Source organism: Sceloporus occidentalis, unplaced genomic scaffold, assembly GCF_023333645.1.
Source record: "Sceloporus occidentalis isolate IW3139 unplaced genomic scaffold, rSceOcc1.0.p SCAF_62, whole genome shotgun sequence".
NCBI lineage: Eukaryota > Metazoa > Chordata > Lepidosauria > Squamata > Phrynosomatidae > Sceloporus > Sceloporus occidentalis.
In genome coordinates this window covers 4,555,797-4,580,033 of record NW_028317042.1, presented here as the reverse complement: position 1 = coordinate 4,580,033, position 24,237 = coordinate 4,555,797, and the positions used below count along the sequence as shown (strand labels likewise).

The 24,237-nt window shown below is 42.4% G+C and overlaps 1 protein-coding gene across 1 annotated transcript in view; it reads right to left on the bottom strand.

Annotated features, from left to right (window-relative positions):
* Positions 1–9,601, bottom strand: part of LOC149287333 (TNFAIP3-interacting protein 1-like) — a 40,129-nt gene extending 30,528 nt beyond the window's left edge. Inside the window, exon 1 of the mRNA XM_089493033.1 lies at positions 9,400–9,601. Coding sequence (XP_089349159.1) covers positions 9,400–9,601 — 202 coding nt within the window. The remainder of the gene's footprint in view (positions 1–9,399) is intronic.
* Positions 9,602–24,237: the final 14,636 nt, after the last annotated feature.

The following is a 24,237-nucleotide window of genomic DNA, read 5'->3' as shown; positions in this document are numbered from 1 at the left end:
CATCACAGTGAATCCAGCATCCGTGAAATGCCCAGCGTGGTTACGTAATACAAGTTACTTGACCCATGCTGGGCGCCTAATGGCCCTTGCTTCACCCTGCAAAATGTTTAACTTTTTTTATATTTGGGTGCTAATAAATAATATTTATTAGCATGAATATGGTTTAACATGAAACCTTGAAAGAGTTTAATCTTGGACAGGTACACTAAAACACAAAAGAGGAATAAGGCTTAAACATGCTAGCTTGAGTCTTTATGATGTAAAATACCCTTTGGCATGAAGGGGTCAACCGCGGTACTGTACAAAGTGACGCAACCCTGAAGAAGGTGTGTTTTATGTCATACTGCCCCAATAAAAATCCTTTAACTGCAGTATAAAATGTATAAAAATGAGAACATGATTGGGGAAGAAAAAAAGGACACAAAAAGACAAAAAAATCCCTGTTTGTCAATCTCCGATATAAATAATTACATTTATTTAATTCCAGATTGGCCAATTTAAGATTGGCTACGGAATATGATGGCGCTACATAAATCATTAACTACACCGTGTCTCATCCCCTCTCAAAAAGACTGTAAGCTTACAAGACCGGAGACCGCTCCTCCTCCTGAGCCAGCATGTCTAACCTGTTATCAGAAACATAATAATATAATAACATAATATATAATCACCGCAAGGTCAGATGCAGGTTTACATCTCGTGTGCACAATATATACACACGTACAACACACTAACCAATGTAATTCGCAGCCACTTTCTGCCGAACTTTCAATGGTTTGGTTATCCAACCCCTATAATTTATAATCAGAGAACGTCCCGTCACTTCCTGACATATTAAAGTACAAAGTAAAGGATAAACACATGAAACAAAATGCTTCTTTTCAACCAGTAAAGGGAACACAGAAGTCATTGTCTTCCTTCCGCCATACTTTCTACCTCTTGGAATCTGCCCTCATGTATACATAAAAACACTAAAACATACGAATAGACCCCCCTCCACCCCAAATCCTTGCCAATTATAAGATCAAGCAAAACTGGTACGTTGTCACAGAATGCTAGTATTAAAATACCCTATTAGTAGGAGCCTAACTGCTCTACCACACAGACCTTCATCCAAACCATTAGCATACATGGGAACACTGGGTGTGACCTGGAGCCTCCGGGAAAAGTTCTGCTTCCCTGGGTCTCCAGGTCGATTTCAGGAGAGGGAGAGCTCAAGGCAGCCTTCCCAGGTATGACCATATAGTCTCCACAGCTAAGTATGTGTAATGTAAGCCTGTCTTCACTTACATTACTACCTCTTTGAACTACACATTGCTGTACATATAACAAGGGGATTTAACACTCAAGGAACTGCAATAGTACCTTCCTGTTCCTTATGTGCATCATTAGACTTCTTCCTCTACAAAGTGATTGCTCACCATTTGTAAAGTTGCTCAGTTGAAGATGACTGGCAATGATTTGTTCAGAGTTTAGGGAGTGGAGAGAATTCATTGAATGGGAAGGCGAGTATTAATTGAGCATACCAAGTGTCCCAGTCTTCGGTACCATGGACAAATTGAGGAGATCCTCTGATCTGGTCTGACTGGCCCAGGGAACTGTAACATCAGAGGTAGATCCAACCTGACCACCTTGAGAAGCTCTACAGAAGAGCACCTCAATGACTTTTCAGGTAGAGGACCTAAAAGCCCCCCCATTTCTGTCTCTATCAACACCCCTTAACACAGGTGGCCAGATTTGGACATCTGAAATGTGTGTGTGTGTGGGGGGGGGGTATGCACATACGCTGCTTTAGCCAAATATCTAAATATATATTTATTTTACTCCACAAATCTCAAACGATTACAAAAAACATCATTATATTAGAGCTTTGTTTTTTGATTAAAACAAATTTGTGAATTTGACATTTCCCCATTTAAAAACAGGGACCCCTGCCTTCAATTTGTATGGTTTGTACTGGTAAAAATCCCAAAGAACATATTATGATGCTTTTTACATGACTCTTTTGTAATAGATCTGCTGGCACTCTATTGTTATATTTTACGGGAAATTTCATTTGAACGTTATGATAGGAATCCTGACTTGGTGTTAAGTATCTGTTCATGCCATAAGGACATTTTTTTTTCTTCTTGACAACACATTATATCAGCTAATAAATTGCCAAGGGACACAAAATTCTGAATGAATGAATGAATAAAACAAACTCTAAAATATCAAAGAGACCAAATGAAAGGCATTCAAAGGACTTCTTGATGAGTCGGAGATTGTTGAGTAATAGTAAGGGGAACAACTTGTTAAACATCATGCAAGTGACTGCTGTGGAATTTCCATGAAACTGAGTAACCAGGAAAAAAAAACATCCACAGAAGTCGGGTTGACCTGAGTCAGCTTCCTCCATACACCAAGAGCAGATCAGATCGCACCGTATGACTTTGGTTCTGCAGAGCTTTTACATAGATTCACTGGAGGTTATGCATAAAACATGATTTTGGTGCAAGGTTTGGAAAGTGTTCTTATTCCCATAGGAACTATTTATAAAAAGCCTTTTCAAACTTTTTATCAGAATCAGTGCTTATACACAACTGCCAATCAAGTACTCCTTGGATCATATGCCTGCCATGGTTTATATTCACACACACAAGACAGCAAATACATAAGTTAAAAAGCTATGCTGGTGTAAAGATGCTACCATAAAAAATGTATAGCATTGATGCCAATTTTTTAATTATTTATAGAAACAGATTTTCTCTTTAGGAGTCACTGAGGTTGATGGGGGGGGGGACGACACACTGTCATCCTCAAGGGTCTTCTCAGGGAGCTCAGCTCATAAGGACACATGGTAGCTGCAATGGAGGTCTGTCCTGAAACAGAACAGGCCTTCAATTTTTTTACAACTCCCTAAGCCATCTGGGGAGATCAGAACTCCCTAAGTGTTTCATGATCACCACTGGCAAATGCGGGACAGTGGGGCAGCCACCCGAGACAGCAGGACAGAGTCCCCAAACCAGGACTGTAGGATGTTTGAAGTATTACGGTGCTTGTTAAGTAGGTGATCACCAGGTCCAAGTCAACATTTGCACCGGAATTTTTATTCTATATCCAATTGATCCCACCTGACACATTGCCAAAAATAAGTGTACTCTAGCTCAGCCTAGGACTGTCCTACAAAATAAGTTAGTGGTTTGCTAGTCACAAAAGTGCAGATGATATTCACACATGCTTAAATGCAGGGCCATAGGAAGGGCGAGGCGAGTGAGGCACCCGCCTCGGACGCAGGTGTGAGGGGGTGCACAGCCGCCTGATCAGCAGCTGCAGCCTCCAGGACTGGTTGGGAAGATCACAGATCTCCCTAACCAGCTCAACAGGGCTCTGTGGTTAATCACATTACGGCCAGCAACGTGATTCACTATGAAGCCCCTAAAAAAACTTTAGCGATTGTATACAGGAGGGGGCGAGAGGAAAGGCCGCCTCCCCTTGCGAGGCAGCGGCACGGTTGTGCTCTCCCCAACCAGCCCTGCTCATCAGGCAACCCCGTGGGCAGCGTGCACCCACCATCAGCTGGTCTGGGGAGGAGGTTTCCGATGAGCAGGGCTGGTTGGGGATAGTACAATCCCCCCTCTAACCGGCCCAACATAAGGCAGAGCAAGGTCTGTCAATTCAGACCTCGGCTTCCGTGCTCCCTAATCACTACGCACCGGCAAAAGATGCAGAGCGCCGGGGATATGACGTCAGCCCGGCGCTCTGTATCAATAGCTGGTGCATAGTGATGAGGGAGCACTAAAGCTGAGGCCTGGAGTGACAGACCTCGCATTCCCACCACAGGATGGAAGACAGAAGATGATGGAAGATGAGGAGAAAGGGGTGTAAGGGCTGTGTATATGTGCATGTTTGTAAGCTGGCGTGTGTGTGAGGACAATGTATGTGTATACGCGTATTAATGGCCAGGTGTGTGTAATGGCAGTGTAGGCATTTGTATGTTTATACACATGTGTATGGACAGGTTTGTGTAAGGGCAGTGTATGTGTATATACGTGTTAATGGACAGGTGCGCGTAAAGGCAATCGTGTGTATTTGCGTATTAATGGGCAGTCATGTGTAAGGGCAGCGCATGTGTATATATTTGTGTGTATGGGCAGTGTGTGTGTGTAAGGGCAGTGTAGGTATTTGGATGCTTGTAAGCTGGTGTGTGTAAGGGCAATGTATGTGTATATGTGTATTAATGGGCAGGTGTGTGTAAAGGCAGCGTGTATGTGTGTTTATGGACAGGTGTGTGTTAAGGCAGTGTATGTGTATATATGCGTGTGTTTGTAAGCTGGTGTGTGTAAGGGCAGTGTAGGTATTTGTATGTTTGTAAGCTGGTGTATGTGTGTGTGTGTAAAGGCAGTCGTGTGTAAGGGCAGCGTATGTGTATATGCGTATTAATGGGCAGTTGTGTGTGTAAGGGCAGTGTATGCATATGTGTGTGTTAATGGGCAGGTGTGTGTGAAGGCAACGTGTATGTGTGTTTATGGATAGGTGTATGTAAGGGCAGTGTAAATAAAACAACCTCTGTAAAAAAATAAAATAAAATAAAAAAATAGCTGGGGGGCGCAATTTTCCATTCTTGCCTCGGGTGCAAAAGGAGCTAGCTACGGCTCTGCTTAAATGATCTTACCAGTGAGCATCCGTCTGGACCTTGTTTGCCCAAGTTTCTCCATGGTAATTTGCCTAACCCCAACAAAGGATGTGGAAACAATCGCCATCAAAAATATGTCTACTTTAAGTTTTATTCTCCTCTGCTGTATTCTTAGAGAACATGCTACTCAAGATCTTTAATGACCTTTCAGTTGAAACTTTCCAGAAAACTCATATGGAAACTACAAGACCCAGACAATAAATATTTGCATCCTTGGAAATGCATCAGACCATGTCTACTTTGTTGTAATTGCCTTCTAAAAAAAAAAAAAATAATTTTCCGTAAATAGCTTTTGTCACCACAATGTACGATGTTTTTGGGTGACACAACACAAGTTTTCAGTTTGTTAGGCTACAATCTTACAATCTCACCAAGTAGCTCCGATGCCCACATGCTATCTCAACACACACAAGGTTAATAATCAGAACAAGTAATGCCAAAAAAACATTTTTGTCAGAATCATGTGATCGGAGGTTTCACACAGAAGCTACTTGATCAAAACTTTCTGATGGCAAATGTTTCTTCTTAGATCAGCATTTTCACTGCTTTGGAAGATTTCCAAACGATAAATTATTGTGAGGTCTTGAAGACTGGAGATGGTGAACAATGTTCTGTCTAGGAACTTTCAAAAGCCTTTAACTGACTACCACAAACACTCAACAATACCTTTTGAATAAATGTTCTATATACCGGTATCTAATATAGGATTCACTATATGTCATAAAATGAATTGCGGGAATGTATAAGTGTATGGTCTTGAGTGAGTGAGCGAGCATATGGTGTTAGCATGAGTGTGTGAGAGTCAGAATATGGTGTTAGGAGCAATAGTATCTACATTATAGACAGACAGGTTTCTTTTCCGTGGGCAGAGCTCTGCGCGGGACTGCTTTTTTAATCCCGCTCCCGCTGATTTTTTGCCCAATCCCGCCCGCTCCCGCAATGTGGGTGTTCCGCTCCCGCCACATTTGTGGCCAATCAAGCCCACCTCCTTACCTGAACTGCAGATTTCCTGCCCAGTCCCGCAAGGCTGCCCTCGAGTTGCTCCCTTACAGTGTCTCTTCTCTTGCTCCGCCCAGGAAGAAGGCGGAGTCACATGATGTGACACCACGTCCCATGACCCCACCTTCTTCCTGGGCCGAGCAAGGGAGGAGACACTGCAAGGGAGCAGCGCGAAGGCAGCCTTGCGGGACTGCGCCGGTACAGTGTCTGACCGCCCGCAACCCCAGCAAGACCGCCCGCGGAGGGACCCGCCTCCCAATGGAGTCCTCTAGTGTGGGGTTCAGTAGGGAAGCCAGAAGAAGGGGGAAAGCCTTAAGATCACGTGATCAAGAGAACGCAGCTACTTTGAGCTCTGTGTTTTAAACGCTAAATGAAGACTGATAACTTTATATATCGTGCCAAGCCTAAAGCACAGCGGTCAGTAACCTTCACACCGGATGGATAGCAGACACGTGTGTGACATGATTGTAGACCTGACCAACCATCTCAGAGTGTGGCGTCTTCTGGTTACGCGATACAAGACACCGGAAGGCCAAGTCACAACAAATATATAAAAAAAAGTCCCTATATCTACAAACCTTTGGGTTTTTCAGGCCCGATCCCAAATAAAAGCGGCCACACGATGTTTAGCTTATAAAATTCGGGAAAGAATGTGGTCATGGAAAGACCCTAACTCTTTCCAAGCTTTACAGCACTGACACTGGAGTGACACACACTTCTGGAGCAAGGACAATGAAATAGTTGAAAGCAGTGTAGGAAGCACAAATACAGAATCTCTACTTTAGACACATTTTTGAGGAGGAATAATCATTCCGATTCCGAGAACCGAATGCTGCTGCTGCTCCCATGGTATGGATTTAGGTTGCGTTTTACATACATATAGTATTGCTTTTTCGTAAAACATCATTCCATTGTTTTTATTTTTTTTACAGTAATCCAGATTTGTCGGTTTGAGAGATTTAATTAAAATCACTACATATAAGCTTATAAAGGGCCCCATATATATGCACGTGGATTCAGCAAATCATACTACTGTGCACAGGTCTGGATTGGCCATCTGGCAACCTGTTCAAATGCCCAGGGGGCCGACATCAGACACCGTGGGTCTCTTTGCCAGCCCACGGGCGCACACACTAAAATATACTTTTCCAGAGCTGCGTAATACGATGGGGCTTTATAAATCAATAATAATAATAATAATAATATTTACCTCATATCTAGGATTAGTCTTGTGGCTTTGTACAATTCACCGAATTTACCAAAGTTAGGTCAATTTGCACAAATTTAAATAAACAAGTCTACTGCGAATAAACCTATAAAAGAGTGTTTACTAAAAAAAAAAAAATACCCAAGAATATATACCACAGGAGCAGATGTATTCTGCTCTCAGAATAAAGATGATTATTCCTCCCCAAAAACATTGATATTCTCGATTCATGCTCCCTACAGTGTTTTAAACCTACTCCAGAAGCCTGAGCCAGCAACGCTAAGACTAGTTTGCTGCGTCCCATACTCCAGAAATGAATACTCTTACTTAAAGGTGCTGTTCCACTTTGACACATTATTTGCACTCTCTAGAATGTTAAGCACATATACGTTACAGATCTGTATTTTGTGTCTGTCCTCTGATGGCTTAATCACATAACTATAACCAAGAAACTGTTCAAGGCGACAACCTATCAGTGCTTGTTCTTGTATCACATGACCATTAAGTGTTCCCGGTACAAAATGACCTAAATTAGGACAACACATTACACATAGCAGTTTTAGTGGCAGCAAGTGACAGTAATGGCTAATTAGATAATATTCGGTGGAGTTCAGGGGCCACTAGGTGTCAAACGTCCATGGGCTAAAATAATTTGATACCTTTAAGAACTGAGGCTTTCAGGCTTGGTAGGAAGCTGCAAGGGTTAATCAATCTGTCAGGTTCCAGCTTATCATTAATGACGCGCAATATAAGCATATTATTTTATGGCCGTTTCAGGTTTAAAGACATAGACCTGGGTCGGCAAAAATAACGCACTATAGATGTTGCGATTCCAATGAAGATACCAAACGTCCACTAATGGTCCTTTACACTTATTATTCATCATCATAATAATAATAAATAATAATAATAATAATAATAATCTATCGTGTGACGTTTGCCAATAAATGGTGAAAAGATGAATTTTCAATCTGGCTCCTAAAAGTCCAAGCAGCCAGCCAGTTTAGTTCTAAAAACAAAGTGAAAAAACAAAGCCGGTTCTAAAAACAAAGTAAAAAATAAATAAATATCGGAACAATGTAAGTTAAGGCAAAGTATTAAAATATAATAAATTTTTAAATAAAAAATTATAATAAATAATAATTTTGCCGTTTGTGACCACATTTTCATTCATCAAGAACAAAAGTCGGAGGGTCGAAGACGATCAGACATCGTCGCAGTGTTATTAAAAAGTATATTTACAAGCTTTAGGACACGTCACTGGTCATTAAGGGGTTAAGTGTCAAAAACTCAGCCATTGCTTAAAAGTAACCAAAAGCCGGCCCGATACACGAATGAAAAAACATATCTGTGTATTGTCGGGTGGTCCAGAGGGGTCCGATCCAGAGCCGGCCCTATACACGGCCTCCTCTATTAACAAGCGGCCCAAACGCTACTCGTCTGGACCCATCAAGAGACCTCCGTTTACTCGGGTGACCCACCAGATCGTTCAGTGTACAGCGTATATCTCTGTATAGCCTCAGAGTTACAGTCACACACAAGAAACAGGTATACCCATTGTACAGCGCTGTGGAATATGATGGCACCATATAAAATAAATATATAATAACAGGTAACCTCTAATCATTCCTCGGTCTCAGCTTAAACTCAAGATAGCTTTATGTCTATCCCATGTTTAAATTCCCTCACGGTAAGATCTTCTACCACCTCTGATGGGAGGCTGTTCCGTTGATCCACCACCGTTTCGGTAAAGTAAAACAGTATAAATAACACTTTATGAATAATGAGCATCTTTTTCCATTAGCGAGAGAGCAGGATTCCCCTTTTAGATTAAAATCTCAGATGTTTAGTCCAAGTGATAAATATATATACGTATTTGGGTATTAGGACTAAATCGATCGCAGTTTTAATGCCGCTATACATTAAAAAGGTTTTTAAAAGTTTATAAAATAAATATTTATTGACATCGTCAGTAGCTGAATATTCTATAAATAAGCAAAAAAAAAAAAACAAACAAAAGAAAACTTTACCATTTCCCACGATAAGTACTCTCTAAATATTCAGAGACATTATGCGGTTCCCGCTACAGCATTTGCAGCGCCTGCCTCAGCATGATGGGATTCACTGCCCTCCACAGCCACAGGTTCACTAACTTAAATCCTGGATACAATGAGTGGCTGGGCATAGTGGGTGTCATAATCCTTGAAAGCCAAAGTCCTTTTTTTTCCCCTTTACATACCTAAACCTGCACAAGAATATGATGGCTGGTTCAGCCTAGTGGGAGTTAGACCACAGCAGCTGGGGTGGCAGAGTTTACCTATCCATGCTCCTGAAACAGCCCAGGACTACCAGTGTATCGGCTCTCTGAGCATGATGGGAGTCTTTATTATCCCCCCTTTCTGATGGTCCCTACAAATACAGCGGCCAGCTGGCTGCCTAAGCATAATGGGAGTCTGAGGACCTGGTAGCTGAAGTGCCACTGGTATCCCTCTTCCTGACACTGGAGCAGTGCAATTACTTATGACCCTCACATCATAAGTCCATATAATAGCTGGCTGAGCATGTTGAGAGTAGTAGCTGACAGCATCAGGACTCAGGGACGCCGCATGCAGATTGCTGTGAAAGGATATTACTTGTGCAGACTCGCTACTCGCTACTCGCTTCTCGTTTAGTACATATTGACGGTAATAGAGCGAATGGCCCAGCATGCGGACACCCATCTGCTAATGTAAACAGCTAGCAATACATACGAATAAAAGCAATACGCTCCCAGGGTGTGACGGGTACTCACCATGTCTGCGCGCCCCTCTGCCTGTGCCTTGGTCTGATCCTTAACTCTTACAATACAAACCATTTTACAAAACAACAGCCACAATGCCCCCCCCCCAACCCTTAGGGTAATTACTTCTTCCTGCGGAATTCCCCGGTCCTCTCTGATTGGTTTATGTGCCAGTCACGCCCCCTTAGTCAGCTAGTATGTAGTGGAGGATGCATACAGCACTGAGAGCACACGGTGCGTGTGATACACGCAGCCCCATAATCAGGACTGTATTCCATCCCTGAGTAAAAGGAGCAGTCTCTGTCCAGGACCCTAATCCCTGAGTAGAAGGAGCAGTCTCTGCCCAGGACCCAAATCCCTCAGTAGAAAGGAGCAGTCTCTGCCCAGGACCCAAATCCCTCAGTAGAAATGAGCAGTCTCTGCCCAGGACCTAAATCAATGAGTAAAAGGAGCAGTCTCTGCCCAGGACCTAAATCAATGAGTAGAATGAGCAGTCTCTGCCCAGAACCCAAATACATCAGTAGAAAGGAGCAGTCTCTGCCCAGGACCCAAATCCCTCAGTAGAAAGGAGTAGTCTCTGTGCAGGATCTAAATACCTCTCGGAAGGAGCAGTCTCTGCCAGGACGCTAACCCCTAAATAGAAGGAGCAGTCTCTGTCCAGGACCCTAAATAGAAGGAGCAGTCTCTGTGCAGGACCCTAATCCCTAAATAGAAGGAGCAGTCTCTGCCCAGGACCCAAATCCCTCAGTAGAAAGGAGCAGTCTCTGCCCAGGACCCAAATCCCTCAGTAGAAAGGAGCAGTCTCTGCCCAGGACCCAAATCCCTCAGTAGAAAGGAGCAGTCTCTGTCCAGGACCCTAATCCCTCAATAGAAGGAGCAGTCTCCTTCCAGTACCCAAATTCCTCAGTATAAGGAGCAGTCTCATTCCTCAGTCCTCTCTTCTAGGAGTGTGTGCTGGGTATATGTGTCCCTAAAAGCCACACTAATGGCTATAGAAACAGTAGGGATTGCTGTTATAAATAAATAGATTGCTCTTCAAAATGTCGCGCTGAGTTATGTAAATCATTACTAGAAGGTGCCAAAATCCCCCAAAAGTCCTGGTGATTCAAACCTCTCAACAGTCCTGAATTTTCTGGGACAGTCATGATTTTCAATCAAGAGGAGAAGCAAATCAGTGGAAAGAATTGTACCATGGAGAGGTTGCTGCCAGGCTGCATTTTCTGCATCAAGTAAGTACTTTTAATTGCATTTTTTGACAGAATGTATATTACTGAACCTAACCTCAAAACCGACACACAAATCAGAACTCATGTCTGCTTCCTGCCCAGGTTCTTCCTACTTCCTGCCTACTCCCATCTACTCTCCCCCTACTTGTCCTTCCTTGAGTGTACATGGAGCTAGCCCTGTTCCTATTGTGACTAGCCTCACCCTCTGATCATTGCCACAGTCCCAAAGGAGGGAGACGCTCTGATCAGCATGGTATGGTATGGTATAGTATGGATTACCAGTTCTGACCTTGGGTATGGAACTCTCCCTCTCCTGCTTCTTATTGGAGGACGGAGGGGTGATTAAAGTGGTGGGGCTAGACCAATGTAGTTGGCTGCTGGCCCTGTACCGAGGAGCACCCAGCTCTATTTTCGTTTTTCCTGTCTTATCTATCCAGTAGTGAGTGAAGTGGAGTGTGGGGATATGATGTCATATCCCAACACCCTAGTTGTTTTAGGCTTACATAGACCGCAAACACAAAGGAAGGTGGGAGCCTCACGTGCCCTTCTTTCTGTTCTGGACAATGCAAATCCTGAGAGCGGTCCTAGCATAGCTAAATGCCACCTTGACGGAGATGAAAACTGCCCCAAAGGCCCATCATCATCAGCAGTGATTTCTAGACAGTGAAGAGTTCCTCCTAAAATGAGACCAACAAGGCATGGGAATGATTGTATTGAAGCGTAACACATGGAAGAAGCCTTCAGGAAACCTCAACAAAACTGAAGTTCTAGCTAGTAATACCGTAGTTCCTGTTGAAACAAAAATCCCAATTGTACGGGAGGCGGAACACACTTTAAGTGAAAGGAGAAGTGCGTGTTCCTCTTTGTGCACTTTGCTTATGTTGAAATCACGTGATTCACTGTGATCACGTAAAGGTGTATCAGATACTTAGAAAGTATTTCAATCACCCGAAACGGTAATAGATGAGTACTCGTAGTAAATTGCAAATGCGCTGGGGGGTTTCTGCAGACCACAGAGCTGTTCAACTGCAGCTCTCGAGCTGTAGCTTCTTCCTAAGGCAGGGCTTGACAGCCGTCTGGTCGACAGAACCCCATGATCCCTCGCTCTAGTGGCAGACCTCTCTGTCCAGGACTCGGTCTTACAACTGCGGCAGAGCTCCTGGACCCGATCGGACATCCTGGGGTTAGCTGATCGCTGCGATTAACCAATCATAGCGATCCCTGGCAATCGCACAACAAAGTCAACTCTGACACTGATCGTGGGGTACAGAGAGTGACCGAACTACAGATATATACTTCATAAAAAAAAATTATAGAATTTATTAACCCTTTTGTCAGGAACCAATTTTTCGCTGCCTGAACCATGGCTTTTTTATACCTGTGGCATTTAAACCCTCCGCCCTCTGGAGCACTCAGAACTCATTACTAGGATCAGGTGTGCCTTGTTACCTGGGTTGAGCCCTAGTCCATACATCCAGCTGGGCCTTGTTACCTGGATTGCCCTGCCTTTATGAACCTGCCCTGCCCTTCAGTCAGGGCCTTTGTATTGAAGTCTATGGACCTTCCTGCTGTGGCTCTGCACCTGTACTGTTCCTGGTTCCCTGCTTTTGTGTCCTTCCAAGTGGACTCCCTGCTTTTGTGTCCTTCCAAGTGGACTCCCTGCTTTTGTGTCCTTCCAAGTGGACTCCCTGATTTTGTGTCCTTCCAAGTGGACTCCGTGCTATTGTGTCCTTCCAAGTGGACTCCGTGCTATTGTGTCCTTCCAAATGGACTCCCTGCTATTGTGTCCTTCCAAGTGGACTCCCTGCTATTGTGTCCTTCCAAGTGGACTCCCTGCTATTGTGTCCTTCCAAGTGGACTCCCTGCTATTGTGTCCTTCCAAGTGGACTCTCTGCTATTGTGTCCTTCCAAGTGGACTCCCTGCTATTGTGTCCTTCCAAGTGGACTCCCTGCTATTGTGTCCTTCCAAGTGGACTCCCTGCTTTCGTGTCCTTCCAAGTGGACTCCCTGCTTTTGTGTCCTCCCAAGTGGACTCCCTGCTTTTGTGTCCTCCCAAGTGGACTCCATGCTTTTGTGCCTTTTGTACCCTTCCAAGTGGGCTGTGTGCCTTTTGTGCTCTTCCAAGCGGGCTCTCTGTCTGTCGCGCCCTTCCAAGCGGGCTCCCTGCCAAAATACTTATTACCTGTATTTTATTTTGCCATACGTCCGGTTACTTGCTTAGACTATATTGCCCTTATTTGCTGGTCCTGTTATATACACAAAATACACTGCATTACCTGGATTTCTGTTTGTGGTGTCTTTGTTTGCATAATCATGCACCGTGGGTTACAGACTGAACCCCAAGTATCCCCTGCGCATGGGCTCCTACCCGACCTGATCACCCGAGTCCTGACACCTTTTGTGTTCTTTTAAACTTTATTTTACTTTTTTATTTATTTTAGTGCCCCTACTTTTTTTTTTACATTTTAAAGCTTTTTAAATATTTTAAAGCAACCCTGTGCTATTGCTCGGATTGCTTTGGTCAGTACATTGGTCAGATTTTTGTGGGTATTGTTTTATTAATTAGGTGGGCAATTGGTTAGGTTAGTCTTAGGTTGGGAATTATTTTTTATGTGTTTAAAATGCCCCATACCTATAGTGTGGATGAATTTTAGCGTCCAGTTAAATACTGCATTCGAAATACTCTGGGGTGTCTAGTTTTCAAAAATATATGGTTACATTGGGGTAAATTGAATTGGCCAGCATCAAAGATATCTTAAAAATGACATGGGTGCAGAATTCTAAGTTGAACAAATTAAATGCACGTGTCCCAAATGTGTCCTTTTAGTCCCCAAACAACACAACAAACCTATGTTTCGGTGGTATGATTGTACACAGGAAATATTGCAAAACACATATTTGTTTTGTGTGGTAATATCTGGAATATGCTGGGATGTCTAGTTTAAAAGAAATATTTGATGGGGGTAAATTGAGTTGGTTGGCATTACAAATATCACAAAAATATCACAAATTGAATTGGCTGGCTTACAAAATATCAAAAAGATGACATGGGCACAGGTTGAACCAATGTAAAAATTCAAAATTAAAAAATGTGCACCCCCCAAATGGGACCTTTACCCATAAACAACCTGGCAAACCTATGCATGGGGGATATCAATGTGCTTAAGAGATGTTGCTGAACACATATTGAGGTGTTCTTTGTCAGTAACACATACCTTGAGCTGTAAATTCATACCTTAAGTGCAATGTGTGTGAAAAAAACACCAAAAACTACCACAAAAACGTTGATAGTAGAAAGCTTGGTGGTAGAATTATTGGTTGGGAAGTGTTAAAATACCACCATTTGAAATACCCTAGGGTGTCTAGTTTTTAAACATATTGATGGGGTAAATTATATTGGCCACCTTGAACGATGTCCCTAATAGGACATGGGTGCAAGATGACCAGTTAACAAAAACTGAAACTGAAAATGCGTGGTCCTTAGGGGGTTAATTTGCATTCTTTATAACATGAAGAAGCACCCAATCAGGTACATGGTGAGAAAATGATGTTCTAAGCACAAGATGTCTGCAGGTAGGAAAAGTTACTTCTATAGCTCTAATGGAGATGGAGCTGCAGAGCTTGTCTGATTTGTAAATTAAAAAAAATATATAAAGTACTTTCAAAGAAAGTACTAATTTTGTATATATCATACAACATTTCAGGGACACGTTCACTAGCAGATGTGCCTATACACAGACGTATATAGATATCTTGGTTGGGCCTTACCATTAACCGCTTTGACTTCTTTAACTATTTATATTTCATTAGGAAGGCATGAGCTAACTTTTGCTCAGATATCCCCGTTATTCTGGTTCATCAAGAAATGCTATTTTGCAGCCTGTGATTCAAGTGAAGTGTGTCTCACTTTAATTTCCTTGTTGTGTAATCTAGTAATACGGTAGTAGTGGTCACAAGTAGGAGAGTGTACAGTGACATTACAACACTTTATAATTTCCAATCGAGGGCAACATTGTGGTTACTCTAAACAAAATTGTGTAATTCACCTTTTGCAGTGATTGTAGTAGATTCCTGCTTGTAGCCTTTACAGTCTTTTTTCTAGTAACCCTCTTCACATCGCTTGCAGTAATATGAATTCAGAAACTGAGGGAGCGTTACAGAAGCTATGCTCTCATAAAGATCCCAATGAGTAGATAAGTGTGGATGGAATGATGTATGGAACCTGGAATATAAACTAAGGGAAAAAGCTGGCTTGTTGGAAAAGACTAGATCTTTGGAGAAGATAAATATCAGGCAGGTCTGATGATTTATTCACTAAAGGGTGAGTTTGTGGAAGAGATGCATTTTGCAGAAAAGGTTGTAGGCTAAACTACACACATCATAAAAAGTCAGCTCAATCCTTCTTGCAGGAGAAATGAGTTGGGTCCTCATTACAATATTCATGAAACTGCAACCCACTTACAAACAAAGTTACAGAGTAACATAAAGCCCAGCTAATCTTCATGGGCATCCACAGAAATGTTTCCTCAAAATTCATAGACAGGATAAGGTGGAGCATGGCAGGGCTAATATGCTTCATCCGTTCCAATGTGGTGGCATCATGATATGATATGGGGTGTTAGCGCTGCCAACTGGAGTGGGACATGTGCAGTGATGCAGTGCATCTGCGCAGCAACATCATGTAACGTGTTTAGGTGCGCTCTGCAGCTCCTCTCTGCTATTCGGCATAATCGTGAGATTCTGACGATGCGGTCATGTGGCAGCAGACCTGGTTTTTAAGTGAAAGTTTAAATACAGCCATCCCTGCCATTGTGCAGCTTATCCAGAGCCATCCATGTCTAGGTAGGGTAGACAACTTAGTAATTCAGAATGCTGTTGTCTCTTTTTAAACTTTCCACGTGGAGGGGGCATGTGCTCTTGCCCGCCCCTGTGGACGCTCTTCCTAACCTGTCCAGATGAAAGCAAACAACCTTTTAAATATGGAAGAACCCTGTCGGCAGTAAGAATAACCCCTGGCCATGGCTCCTCTAACCATAACACGTTGCCTCTCCCACTGCTGTAGGGAATAGACTCTAAGACTAAGGCCAAAGTGTAACGTTTCCGCCTCTTGTGGGAAAATACCAGCGACACTAACTGCATACCTAAAGGTAATTAAATATCTGTAACCTTCCATCTGCTGCATTACATTTTATTTTTACATTATTACAATACCTAACATTCAGGCAGGGTAAAAAAATTGCTAGAAACAATGGGGGTCATTTATAATGGTTTCACAAGCCCAAATGTTTGCCAAAATGACAGACATGTGCCGAAAACTGTACAGAATTAGCAGGGTAGCAAAACATGCTCCAACCTGCTAAATCTGTCAAATTTCAGTGCTGATAACCACAAAGCAGCATAGTTCTTTCCATTTAATTTATGCAAAAAAACCACAGCACTCCTGATGGTATCGTAACTTCAACGTCTGAATTTTAAGGATGCAGGCTGTGTTACTTCCCAGGTTTTAGGCATCCTTCCCGTGGATTCATGTCAGGAGAACCCCCGTAAAAAAAAGAATACACTGACTGTTTTTATTCTTGATCGACCAACTGGACAAGGAGCTTTGTGGATGGAAACGATAAACTGGATTCAATGCTGGAAATAAATCCAAAACAAGTGAATAGCAAGAAAAATAAAATACATGTGTCTAAAATAAAACACTCACTTAGTTTTCTTCGTTTGCACTTGTCTTCTGTCTACTTTAGAGGTCTGTGACGGTTCCTAGAGCCACCCTACCCCTCAGTTAATGTTATCCAGTAACATGAAGCCCTTTTGTGTGTTATTAATAACAATGTATTTTATTGCCTTATTTCCTAACCGTTTGCGCACGACACACTAAGGTCTGGGAAATAATCTAATCACGACAATGTGTATTCCTTATGTTAGTGGCGTCTGTATCCTTTTATATTGTTAATCCCTTTACTGCCCCTGTTGTCTCTGGGAGGCAGATTAAGGGGGCGGTTTGTATCCCAGTATCTCGTTTTATGTTAATGTGTGTTTTGCTGGATATATCCAGCCGTCGGTGTCTAAAATAAATCAGTTCGCCTCTTGTTGTACCTAAAGACTAGTCTTGCCTGGTTATTTGGGTACTGGATAGCGATATCCTCTTGCTTTGCTTGGGGGTATTGCCGACGGATTGCGGTGGTTTGTCGTCCTAGTGGGAGAAGTCGCTCTTGGCGCAGAGGGGCAACCTGAGGTCCCTGGTCGGTCTGTCACTAGGGCATATTGAAATCCATGGTCCTGTGGATTCCTACAGACAGCTGGATTGTTCTCTTTGGATCTTATCCATGCTTGGTAGGAATCAAGCCAATGGTTCCGCTTAGCAATCCTCCCATGATCTGCAGTGGGAAAATGAGAGGTGATAAAAAGCAGATATGTATTGCCCCTGATTCATTAACTGAGATAAATGTATCACTGTTTTGTTATAATATTTTTTCAGTCTATACAAGGATTGCCATTCATGCCAGTCTGCAGGTGGACAGATTTATCTACGTTACTAAATCCAGAATACCTGGCTTACACATACTAGTTCTAAGTAGACCTTATTGATACTAAGCAAAACATATTTGCTGAAGTTCAGCACTTCACTGCCTTTGTACAATCAACTACAAGTAGCTGCAAATAATATTATGTATAACCTATATGAGCTTGTTGGACATCCCATTCCAAAACCATAGGCATTAGTATGGAGCCCCCCTTTGCTTCACTCTTCTGAGAAGGGTTTCTACAAAATTTGGAAGTGTGTCTGTTGGAATTTGTGCCCATTCAGGTCAGGCACTGATGCTAAACAAGAAGGCTTTGCTCCCAATTGATGGTCCATGTCATCCTTAAGGTGTTCGGTGGGGTTAAAATCAGGGCTCTGTGCAGCCACTCAAGTTCCTCCACACCAAACTCATCCAACCGTGTCTTTATGGACCTTGCTTTGTTCACATGGCACAGACATGCTGGAACAGGAAAAGATGGTGAAGGTGGTGCCACAAAGTTGGAATCATACAATTGTCTAAAATTTCTTTGTATGTTGTAGCATTACTTCACTGGAACTTAAGTCCCCAAAATCTGAAAACCCATTTCATGAAGCTCCTGATGCACAGAGCTTGTGCTGATGTTGGTTCCAGGGGGCCGTTTGGAACTCTGTAGTGAGTGACGCTACAGAGGAAAGGCGATTTTTACATGCTACCCGCTTGAGCATTTGGTGGCCCTGCTTCTTGAGTGAGCGTGGTCTACCACTTTGTGGCTGAGCTGTTGTTACTCTCACACGCTTCTACTTCACAATAAAAACACAATGGACAAGGGCAAACATTTCAATGCACTTGTGGCGAAGGTGGCGTCCTATGACGCTGCCTCGTTCAAAGTAACTGAGCTCATTAGTATGAATTATTCTACTGACAATGTTTGTCTATGGAGATGGCTGTCTACGTGTTTGATTAGCAATTGGTGTGGCTGAAAAACATAAACTCAATCATTAGGATCGGATTCCACATACTTTTGCTCATATAGTATATATAAAATGTCTCAGTTTAACCCCTTCGTGACAAAGGCTGATTCTATTTTTTGTACCCTTCGTGACAATGGCTGTTTTATCGTTTCTGCGGTGTTTGTGTTTAGCTGTAGTTTTCTCTTAACCCATTTACTAAACCCACACAAGTTATATATTGTTTTTTTCAGGACAAGAAGGGCTTTCTTCAGACACCATAATTTTTTTCATATGATGTCATTTCCTATAATAAAAATAATAAAATATGACGAAAAATTGAAAAAAAACCAAATTTTCTCACTTTTATTTGAAAAATCTTTTATTCATCATAAAAAACTACTGAAAAAACCTGCTAAATAGATTCTACTATTTGTCCCGAGTTTAGAAATACCCAATGTTTTTATGTTTTTTTGCTTTCTTCTACACGTTATGGGGCAATAAGTACAAGTAGAGTTTTGCTAATTCAAAACCATTTTTCTCTGAATCTGGTAATTCTGTCTCTATGTGGTATTTGGGGCATCTTTGAAGCCAGCAAATTAAATTTACCCCACCAAACCATATATTTTTGAAAACTAGACACCCCAGGGTATTTTAGATGCTGATAGTTTAACCCTTTCCATGCACAAATCCTACCACCAACCCTTGTCAAAGTTTGTGATAGTAATTGTTTTTGGTGTTTTTTTTCACATACTTTGTACTTCAGGTGTGAAATTACAGCTCCTGGTATATGTTGCTGTCACACAACACCCCGATATGTGTTCAGCAACATCTCCTGAGTACATTGATACCCCACATGCATGGGTTTGTCAGATTGTTTGGGGGCAAAAGGGCCACATTTGCAACATGAGCAATTCAAATTCAGTAGGAATTTTACATCTGGGTAAAGAAAAATGCTTGGCTATAATAAAAACTAAAAAAAACACCTAAAAAAAGTAAAAAAAATATGTAAAAAAAAAACAACCCAAAAACAATTGCCACTATGCAAGATCACTGTTTATGCAGTGATCAATGGCAATGAAGGGGTTAATATTATATGGGTGGCTCTTATAAGAGCCTTTGGATCAATATATATATATATATATATATATATATATTTTTTTTTTATTAGAGAATACCTGAAATACCAGAAAACACACCGATCTGTCTCTCTCCCTCACTAGAAACAAGTGAAGGAGGGAGGCAGATCCAATACTGATCAAAGGCAATGTTTAGAAAACATTGCCTTTGATTTAGCAAATCATGATCACTCTTATGAGTGATCTGACCACTAGGGGTGTTATTCACTGGATGTCCATGACATCCAGCAACACCCCCCCGATGATGACAGCAGGCTCCGCCCCCCGGCTTGATGGGCGCCGCCATCTTGAAACACCGCGTGTGTTTCGAAGACGCCGGCACCGGGAAGGTAAGTTGAGCATTTAGGAAGCGATCGCGAGTCGCTTCCTTTGCTAAACAGGTGTTGCAAAGATGCCTCGATACTGAGGCATCTTAGCAACACCAGCTAAGCAAAGGAAGCGACTCGCGATCGCTTCCTAAACCCTTTTTTTTCGGCGCCGGGCGCCGCCATGTTTGAAAGACATTCAGTCTTTCAAACATGTTTTTTTATTTGCTCCTAGGAGCGATCGGGGGGGGCCGGGAATGTTTTTTTTGGTGTTGCTCAATGCCTCGATGTCGAGGCATTAGAGCAACACCGTTTGAGTGAAAAAATCGATCACGGATCGATTTTTTTCACCCGTTTAAAGACGTGCAGGTCCTGGCACGTCAATTGTCATAATCGTCACGATTTTCGGTGACGTGCCCGGACCGGCAATTGTCATCAAGGGGTTAACAAAATACAAAAACAAACAAAATATTAAAATATCAAATACATTTTTTGGCATTTTATCACTTTAGCAATGTGGTTGCATTTCTAATTTGCTACAAGTGAAAAAAGTAATGTGCATCAAAATAGATTTTTTATGTAGGTTCTTTCCTTATGACTTCTCAAACTCGTTACACGCCAAATTCATTTGTAACACATTCATTTAAATTTGTAGAGTCCATAAAATATCCACATTTTGCATGAAATGCTAGTTTACTAGACAGTGGAATTTACAAATAGCGTGACATTTATTTATATAGCACCAGCAGATCCCATAGCGCTTTTACATTAGGGGACGGTAAATATTTAACAAAGACAATTTAAAATGGACAATAACGTTAAGACATCCTGGTACAGAAGGAGTGGTCCCTGCTCTGGCAAGCTTTCAAGGTCTTGATTATATTTAGAACTATTGTAGAAATGCACAAGACATTTATTTACATTTTTTTAATAAAACTGCAGTCAGGAAAAGAGAATTTGGTTACTTTGCATCCCATCCCAGCGACGGTCACTCACACTAACACACAAATACACCCAGACACTCACATTAACCCACCCAGACACTCTCACTAACAGACACACACACAACATACTCACATATACAAACACTTACACACCCAGACACCTATCATGCAACTCACTTACATCAGCCTGTCTTCAATGCAGGAATTTCCACCACCTGGAAATTAGGGACTTAAAGATTTATGTCCAGAACTCTTTAACTCTTTATTCCAAGACTGTTCCAGTTCCTGGGAGGACAATTGCCCCCCCCTCCGCATCCACTCATGACCATACCTGAGAGCTCTCCGGGTTTGACCCGGAGATTGCCGGGTGAGCGCTGCTCCTCCGGTTCTCTAGGGCAAGACCCAAATTCTCTGGGTTGAGGGAGCGGGGTGTTGACACGCCCCGCTCCCCACCCATTTTTTCCTTGAAATGGGGGTGTTTCCCGCTGCCGTCAGCGGGAACGCCCCCGACGTCAGCGGGAACGCCCCCGACGTCAGCGGGAACTCCTACAACATCAGCGGGACCGTCCACCAAGGTCAGCGTTACCGCCCACCAACGTCAGCGGTTCCTCCCGCAGTGTGCACTCCTGGCCGCGTCCCGCAAGGAAAGGCTACGGGTAGCCGGAGCCGAGAAGTTCCAAGGTATGCTCATGACCCCATACAATTATTTGGGATGGTTATATGAGATAATAACATGGGATTATTATATCTCTGCAACTGATTTTAGGGTGACTAAGCAACAATGCAGAGGAGCAATGCTTTTTCATTATATCTAAAAAATAGTGATCCCATTAAAGGGGAAGTCTGATCACTCGTGTTTTCAGTTCTCAGTTACGGTGAAGGATCTGCACATTGTTGTCATGGTGTGAAATGTGTATACGGTGTATGGTTAAGGTTTAAACCCAGCAGGGGAATTCCTGCAGCTTACATGCTTATTTTAGCATAAGACAATAGGGTCAAAAACATAAATGTCTTTTCTCCTCTTTGTTAAAAGCTTGCTAATCCTTTGTTGAAGCAGCTAAAAGAAAGCTATATATAATCTTTTCACTGTCATAATAAATCTGCATTTTAACAAATACGGATCTAGTAACTCCAGTCTGGACTCTGGTCTGGAATTTCCAAATTGATCCTTTTTATCTTTTCTGTAACCATATTTTAGGCAAGGTATTTTACGCTGTTAACCCACTTGTGGATTATTTTTTTCTTGTAGTGTAAATACTCGTATTATTTAATTAATATTTATTTATAGAAGTACAAAATGTTTTGGTTGTGTTCAGTTCTGGACTGAATAGCAATCTGAGGAATACCTCCAACAGTCCTGCTGTCCCAGGTAGCTTCCTCACTTTTGCAGATACTGGTGATCATGTGAAATCCTCTGATCTTCTCTGACTGGCACAATGAGCTACTGTATAGCAGTATTGGATATCTGTGCTGTTTTGTAAACCTGTAATGTTGTGGGGTGTGCTGGGTTTTTAGCATATACCGTTGTATATGTTTTGAGAATGACACAAACATTAATTTTCACAAAGTCTGCTGCCTTAGTTTAGATGATGGCAATTTGCATATACTCCAGAATGTTATGAAGAGTGATCAGATGAATTGCAATCATTTCCCCCTCTTTGCCACGAAAATAAACTTAATCCCAATAAAACATTTCCACTGCATTTCAGCCCTGCCTCAAAAGGACCAGCTGACATCATGTCAGTGATTCTCTCATTAGCACAGGTGAGAGTGTTGACGTGGACAAGGCTGGAGATCACTCTGTTATGCTGATTGAGTTAGAATAACCGACTGGAAGCTTTTAAAGGAGGGTGGTAAGATTGCACCTAATTCAACCATTTATCGGATCATCAAGAACTTCAAGAAGAGAGGTTCAATTGTTGTGAAGAATGCGTCAGGGTGCTCAAGAAGGTCCAGCAAGAGCCAAGACCATCTCCTAAAGTTGATAAAGCTGCGGGATCGGGGTGCCACCAGTGCAGAGCTTTGCTCGGGAATGGCAGCAGGCAGGTGTGAGTGCATCTGCACGCACAGTGAGGCGAAGACTTTTGGAGGATGGCCTGGTGTCAAGAAGGGCAGCAAAGAAGCCACTTCTCTCTAGGAAAAACATCAAGGTCAGACTGATATTCTGCAAAAGGTACAGGGATTGGGCTGCTGTGAACTGGGGTAAAGTAATTTTCTCTAATGAATCCCCTTTCCAGTTGTTTAGGGCATCCGGAAAAAAAAAGCTTATCTGGAGAATACAGGGTGAACGCTACCATCAGTCCTGTTTCATGCCAACATTAAAACATCCTGAGACCATTCATGCATGGGGTAGCTTCTCGGGCAAGGGAGTGGGCTCACTTATAATTTTGCCTAAGAACACAGCCATGAACAAAGAATGGTACCAACACATCCTTCGAGAGCAACTTCTCCCAACCATCCAAGAACAGTTCGGTGACAAACAATGCCTTTCCCAGCATGATGGATCACCTTACCATAAGGCAAAAGTGATAACTAAGTGGCTTGAGGAACAAAACATCCAAATTTTGCATCCATGGTCAGAAAACTCCCCAGACCTTAATCCCATTGAGAACTTGTGGTCAATCGTCAAGAGGCGGGTAGACAAACAAAAACCCACAAATTATGACAAACGCCAAGCGTTGATTATGCAAGAATAGGCTGCCATCAGTCAGGATGTGGCCCTGAAGTTAATTTATAGCATGCCAGAGCGGATTGCAGAGGTCTTTAAAAAAGACTCTTTGCATACACTTAATGTACTTGTCAATAAAAGCCTTTAACACTTATCAAATGCTTGTAATTATACTTCAGTATACAATAGTAACATCTGACAAAAATATCTAAGAATCATATCATATCATGTCTTAAAGGTGCTGTACACCTATCAATATATTCTGGCTATCAACTGCTGGGGGATGCGGCTGGGGGCACCCAAAGGTAAATACATCACTGCTGGTAGACATCAACTCTTTAACACCACATAACAATGTGGCAGTCTCTGTAACAAAAACAAATGAAAGTTCTTATCTCTCTAGCACATGAACATGGAATTCCTACTGACAGATAGGTTGGGGGAAATGTTTCTGGCAACTTGCCCAACAGATAGAGCTGTGGTTGTTAATCACATGCTTGTGTTTTGCCATAGGCATGTAATTGTCAGCCAAGCTCCATCTATTGGGCAAGTGCATTGACACACACACTACTGTTGTGGTAGACTTTACCTAAATACAACGCATGTTTTGAAACAAACTGGGATTTTCCACGAGACATCACTGGCGGCCATTGCCTCTTTCCTCATAGCAAAAGTCTGCTACAGGATCGGTTCTCTGAGTAAAGGTGCTCTTCCGGGAGGTCTTTTATAGATACAAAACAGTCAGACAGCACTTGAACGGTCTGCCCTACAATGAATCGGCAATGAATCTCATTTGTGTCATTACAGAGTCAAAATCTCCATCAACATATCAGTCTAATCCTGTC